The sequence below is a fragment of the Palaemon carinicauda genome, chromosome 15 (genome assembly GCF_036898095.1).
Source record: "Palaemon carinicauda isolate YSFRI2023 chromosome 15, ASM3689809v2, whole genome shotgun sequence".
Lineage (NCBI taxonomy): Eukaryota > Metazoa > Arthropoda > Malacostraca > Decapoda > Palaemonidae > Palaemon > Palaemon carinicauda.
The window spans coordinates 129,619,993-129,626,970 of NC_090739.1; the positions used below are offsets into that span (position 1 = coordinate 129,619,993).

General features: G+C 38.3%; 1 protein-coding gene across 2 annotated transcripts in view; it reads right to left on the reverse strand.

The window, feature by feature from the left end:
* Positions 1-6,304, reverse strand: part of LOC137654740 (cationic amino acid transporter 4) — a 62,128-nt gene extending 55,824 nt beyond the window's left edge. Inside the window, exon 1 of one of the 2 annotated variants that reach the window (XM_068388653.1) lies at positions 6,153-6,304. Coding sequence is in view for 1 of the 2 variants with exons in the window: in XM_068388652.1 (XP_068244753.1) it covers positions 6,026-6,044 (19 nt within the window). In the remaining variant the exon portion in view is untranslated. Of the gene's footprint in view, positions 1-6,025; positions 6,060-6,152 lie in introns of those variants that run through there. The other variant, XM_068388652.1, reaches the window with a different exon arrangement.
* Between the last annotated feature and the right edge of the window lie 674 nt (positions 6,305-6,978).

Consider the following 6,978-nt stretch of genomic DNA (forward strand, 5'->3'; position numbering starts at 1 on the left):
AGGGAAAATAGCCCAGTAAGGAAAGGAAGCAAGGAAAAATTGAATATTTTAAGAACATCAACACCAAAACAAATATCTCCAATATAAACTATATAAACTTAAAAAAAAAAAAAACAAGAGGAAGAGAAATAAGATAGAATTGTGTGTCCGAGTGTACCCTCAAGCCATTGTTTTTGTTGTTTTGAAATCCAGAAAAACAAACGCTTACTTATCGTCACCATTTTGTAATATTAGGAACTGAATTATTTTATATGTTTTGTTTAGCTTATTTAAGATGGCCTTGAGTATCATACTAATTAAGATATTTTGAGAAGTGTAATTATGTAATTTATTCCGTCATTTTTTATATTCTTCAATACGTTTTTTTTTTTTTTAACCAATGATTTTTCCTTTCTGCGAGAGAAATCGATGTTTGAACGAGTGAAATTTCCTTAGATTAGGCCTTTAAATAGAGGATTATAGCGGCTTCATTTTCTCTCAAACACCACAGGAATTTGCCACAGACCTTGGGGTGTCTGGTGCAAGCGGCAATCGGCCACAATGAAGTCTGGGAAAACATGACCGAGTGAATGATTCACTTTTACCGCCCCCCCCTCTCTCTCTCTTTCTCTCTCTCTCTCTCTCTCTCTCTCTCTCTCTCTCTCTCTTATGGATATGATCTGGAGTCCCATTGGCGCCAGGTAGTAGGGCCAGGGCACCAACCACCCGTTGAAATACTACCGAAACAGAGTTATGGGGTCTTTTGACTGGCCAGACAGTACTACATTGGATCCTTATCTCTGGTTACGGTTCATTTTCCCCTTTTACCTACACACACACGCACATACCGAATAGTCTGGCATATTCTTTACGTATTCTCTGCTGTCCTCATACACCACACGACACTAAGATTACCAAACAATTCTTTTTCACCCAGGGGGTTAACTACTGCAATGGCTACTTTCCTCTTGGTAAGGGTAGAAGGGACTCTTTAGCTATGGTAAGCAGCTCTTCTAGGTGAAGGACACTCCAAAATCAAACCATTGTTCTCTAGAAGTCTTGGGTAGTGCCATAGCTTCTGTACCATGGTCTTCCACCACCGTGGGTTAGAGTTCTCTTGCTTGAGGGTACACTCGGGCACACTATTTTATCTTATCCATCTTTCTCTTGTCTTGTTAAAGTGTTCATAGTTTATATAGGAGATATTTATTTTAATGATGTTGCTCTTCTTAATAAATATAATTTTTCCTTGTTTCCTTTCCTCACTGGGCTATTTTCCCTGTGAGAGCCCCTGGGCTTATAGCATTGTGCTTTTCCAACTAGGGTTGTAGCTTAGCATTTAATAATAATAATAATAATAATAATAATAATAATAATAATACTTTCGCACTTCTGTTAGAGAGAGAGAGAGAGAGAGAGAGAGAGAGAGAGAGAGAGAATCACTCACTCTCTCGGTCATGTTATCCCAGACTTCACTGTGGCCAATTGCTGCCTGCACCAGACACCCCAAGGTCTGTGGCAAATTCCTGTGACGTTTGAGAGAAAATGAAAAATCTATAGTCCTCTACTTAAAGGCCGCTCATGAATATCAAAAGGAAGGGACACTGACAATGCATTAGTTAGCAGGACAATGCCCTAGAGACTGACCATATATACATATGATCAGCGGCCAAGCCCCTCTCCACACAAGCTAGAACCAAGGAGGGCCAGGCAATGGCTGATGATGATTCAGCAGGTATAGTCAATTTTTTTTAGCGAGGCATATTTGCACCGACTCGCAGCGGTGCCCTTTTAGCTCGGAAAAGTTTCCTGATTGCTGATTGTCCAACCAATCAGCGATCAGGAAACTTTTCCGAGCTAAAAGGGCACCGCTGCGAGTCGGTGCAAATATGCCTCGCTAAAAGAAATTGACTATAGATCTACAGGCTCTCCCAAACCCCCCCCATCCTTAGCTCACAAGGATGGTGAGGTTACAGACACTACAAGAAACTATTAGGCTTGAACGTGACTCGAACCCCAGTCCGACGGATCGCCAAACCAATAAGATACGGGTTTTTTTTTATATAATGAGCGCAAGAATTGAGCAGTTTGATCTTTTATTATTATTATTATTATTATTATTATTATTATTATTATTATTATTATTATTATTATTATTAGCTAAACTACAACCCTATTTGGAAAAGCAGGATCCTATAAGCCCAAAGGGCTCCAACAGGGAAAATAGCCCAGTGAGGTAAGGAAATAAGGAAACAGATAGAACAGTGTGTTTGAGTGTATCCTCAAGCAAGAGAACTGAATTGTAAACCTTTTGCCTGACTTATCACACCATCGCCAAAGAGGCAAATATATTAACACCTGTATATACCATGCACCAGATATAGATTTTGCCTTTTCTGGAATGTCTCTGGAATTAAACCATCTATACTATTTTAGGATTTCAAGGTTTTGTTAAAAATTAAGTAATTTAGGAGAAATATACTATAGTCAATTCATTTTAGTGAGGCAGATTTACACAGACTCGCAGGGGTGCCCCTTTTAGCTCGGAAAAGTTTCCTGATCTCTGATTGGTTGGACAAGATGATTCTAACCAATCAGATAGTAGGAAAAATTTCCGAGCTAAAAGGACACCGCTGCGAGTCAGTGCAAATGCGCCTCATTAAAATAAAATGAGTATAGCCTAACCTAGGCCATTAATGAACTAGAAGATGCAAATCGGAGTAGGCCTATATTATACATAATGTGAGACCTTGAGTTATCTATGAATTAGTTCATCAGTGTAATAATTCCTCCTTGTTTTGGATATTTTTTCATTATATATTATTTAAAAAGATTGCAAAATTATATTTTTCATTAACAGGTCCATGTCAAGATTATGAGAACAAAGAAAAAGTTAGGCCTAGTTTTCAAATAACCTTCAGGACCTCCTAAAAAATAAAATATAATATTCAAGATAGATAAATTCAAGCAAAATATATATACAATATAGATTTAAAGGTTTATTATTTCTAAAAGGAAAATTTTACGGATGTTTTGGAGGACAGTAATGTTGTAGGCCTACTTTGGATCGACGTAAAATCCATCGGGAAGAATTCTCCTTTCAACTTTCCCGCCAAATTTAGAAGTCACGAGCTAGTCCCTTGATGCTAGTCTCAGGGCGGAAAATAATCGATCAATCGATCCAGAGAGAGAGAGAAAGGGAGAGGGAGAGAGAGAGAGAGAGTCAAAGCTGCCAGTAAACAGCGGTTGAGAGAGAGAGAGAGAGAGAGAGAGAGAGAGAGTCAAAGCTGCCAGTAAACAGCGGTTGAGAGAGAGAGAGAGAGAGAGAGAGAGTCAAAGCTGCCAGTAAACAGCGATTGAGAGAGAGAGAGAGAGAGAGAGAGAGAGTCAAAGCTGCCAGTAAACAGCGGTTGAGAGAGAGAGAGAGAGAGAGAGAGAGAGAGTCAAATCTGTCAATAAACAGCGGTTGAGAGAGAGAGAGAGAGAGAGAGAGAGAGAGAGAGAGCCAAAGCTGTCTGTAAACAGCTGTTTCGAGCCCCCAGGTGTTTTACACCTATTACCTTATTAGCAAAGTTTGCAAAGATTTAGTTAAGCAAAAGACTTAGCTTAAATGGGGGCAATGATTTATGCCCAATACGTTGATGAAAAAATGGACGTGGGCAGAAAATATCTGGTCCATGTATACGGATTGCATAAATATGCATATTTATACATAGGCAAGCGAAATACGTCCAAACTCGCTAAACCACAAGTGTAATGAAAGTAGCCGTTACACATTTGTCATGAATAGGACTAAAGATTTATTTTTTAATTTTCCAAATTCATAAAAATATGTGCTTATTTTTCGTACATTTTTCTGTTGTAAATTAACATTATGGATGATTACTCTCTTTCCTTGAAACTATAAAATTCCAATCAATATAACATGTGTATGATAAAGGTTTATGTATATCAAGGATAAGGCTTGTGTAATTAAGGTGAATGATGTAATATTCATAAAGGGTTTCGAAGACCTTTGATTAACCTTCTGTTTGCGTTTATAAAGCTGTTGGTGTTTTTGAATATTTTTCATACTAAGTTTTTCTTTCTATAGATGCAGCATCTGTTAATGGAAACTTTAATGTTGATATATATATATATATATATATATACACACAGTACAGTATTTGAGCGTGTGTACAAAAATTTCAAATTACCGATAGCCTTCTCGACTCTAAACACATATACACACACAGACACACACATACACACACGCACAAATATATATATATATATATATATATATACACTGTATAACTCAAAACACTAGTTCTTCATTGTATAGGGAAGATGTGCGTGTACTCGTACATGTATGTGTATGCAACCCATGCATGTGCAGTATGTATAAGCGTACGGTAGCCCCTCCCATCCCACCCCCCCAAAAAAAAAATTATCTAGGCTGATGTTTATCTCTGATACACCTCGAAGGCCCTCATTCCATAGAGCGCAGAATGCACGTCATCTGAACCTTGACCTCTAGGCCAACCTCGCCCGAAAAGCATCGCTCATCAACATCAGCAATTAATTTACTTATTTACCGACGTCTAACTCAAGTAAAAAAACCCAGATTCAATCCCTTCACAAGCTCCTTCCTACCTTATGTAGCCTCTCTCGTATAGTGTCTCTTAATTAGGCCATTGGGAGAGTATTGACCGGAAATGAAACTGATATCTGGATTTCTCTTAATAGCTTGAGACAACTCCCTGGCTGTAAAAACAACTAGAAGGTTATAGAGAGAGAGAGAGAGAGAGAGAGAGAGAGAGAGAGAGAGAGAGTATTTTTGAGAACTACTTAACCACGAAACTTTCTCAACTTCCGCAAAACCTTTCGGTTTCCTTTATCACTAAAAGACTTTGGCCAAGTTCTGTAGGCTTATGAAGGTTGGCGATGTCTTCTTTTATTTATTAAAAGTAACTTAGATAAGACTAAATAGTGTCCAAAAAATACTATGAATAGATTTCTCTCTCTCTCTCTCTCTCTCTCTCTCTCTCTCTCTATATATATATATATATAATATAATATATATATATATATATAGGCTATATATATATATATATATATATGTGTGTGTGTGTGTGTGTGTGTGTGTGTATAGATAGATAAGCATATATGTGCATACACACATACGAGTTGGTGTATTTTACGTATGTGCTCTTATGTCACCGAATACATCAAATCAATATTTACCAAGGCACAAGCACAAACGATAGCAATAACTTATCAGTAGACATATCTCTCCGTTAACTGCCATCTTTAATTAAGCAATATTGAAAGCTCCCGTCGACCAATATTAACACACACTTCAAACCCCATCAGTTTGAATTTCCCGGATGGGACTAAAAGCATTCAAGTCCATTAGTAAAGTCTAATCTTCAAAGATTTAGAAAAAAAAACCGACTGACACACTTCAGCTCAATATAAAAATCGATTAACAACCTTCCATTGGCCTAAAAAAATTCTAATTGCGTCATCTTTATCAGTAATTAAATAGCAAAGGACATTATATACAACACACTCGAAGTAAAATATATTCCTCCGTATGCTCACCTTATATTATAAATTCTCAGTGCGTTTTCACAATTAAGCTAATGCGTTTCTAAAGATTTCTTCGGATGACCTATATCGATATTTCTATGCTTGGAAATAATTGTAAAGACTAATATTTCCCCTTAATATTTCCAGGCTGTTATTTGAGAAAGGAGAGTTATGATATATACTTCATTAAAAAGAAATGTATGAACATATATGTAGTCACGGAAAATAGCTCTTACATTTTCTGCAAAATATTCTTGTGCAATATTTAACAAAACACTTTATTTCGCAATGCAATCCCGAGTCCAAATGATTATTTTCATATAATTATCTTAAGCATGTAATACATATTATCCAAAGGTAGCATATTCCTCTAATACCACGTATGACGAAAGATACATACTAATAAAACATGACGTCGAGAGATTACATATACATGTCTATTCTGGGAGCAATGGAAAAAATCTTCTCTTACCAACGGTCAGCTGAGCCATATGGTGGCCTGGGCTAGCCTATGCAAGGTAGTGCCATTGGATTTACTGCCACTGCAGCTAAAGACAGCCATCTGGCATAGAACATAACACCTGTGTTTGGATACTAACCGCTGAATGCCAGTTATTCGTTGATCCAGGAACCGTCACGAAGATGAAGACGTGAAGCTTGGGATAATGGTCACCCGAAACACACAAACAAGAGGCAGTGACTTCTGCCTGCTCCTTGCTGACACTGCAACGCTGCTGGTGTGTTTGGGAGCCTCAGAGAGAGAGAGAGAGAGAGAGAGAGAGAGAGAGAGAGAGAGAGAGAGCACCCGCCCCTAACTTTCAGAGGCTCAGAGATCCACACTCCGAAAGAGAGAAGAAAAGGAGAGGAAGAAGCGAAAAGGAGAGAAAAACAAGGACGGGGGAGGCTTTAATAAAGGTGGTGCAGAAACTCGTCCCCACCAAGAAACCAAAATGCTTGGAGTGCCAAGTTTACGTCGAGCAATTGACGAATCCACATGCCTTGGGATAAGTCTTTAGTGGATGCGGGAATGGGGAAAGTCACACGCATACACACACACACACACACACATAAAGAGAGCAAGAGGCTGAATGGCACGCGAAGATCGATCGAGTTTGTGGCGTTGGCAAGGGAGACGTTCGCTATTGGCTGCTACCTGTTGATTCACCGAGGTCCCGAATGATAAGAGTTGCCATTGCTGTTCCAACCGTCAAAATTGTCCCTCCAGGGACACATGACGGTGAAACGTCCGTTCTGATAACATGTCTGATATAACATAATTAAGGTGGGTGCTCTTACGGAAAGGAGATGTGGCATAAACGCTAAAAAATCACATTTTCCTTTATTCTAAGATTTAACCGAATGAATAAAACTGCTTTGAGATATGCATTTTGATAAGCAAAAGTATATTTTTAGATTAGAGGCTGA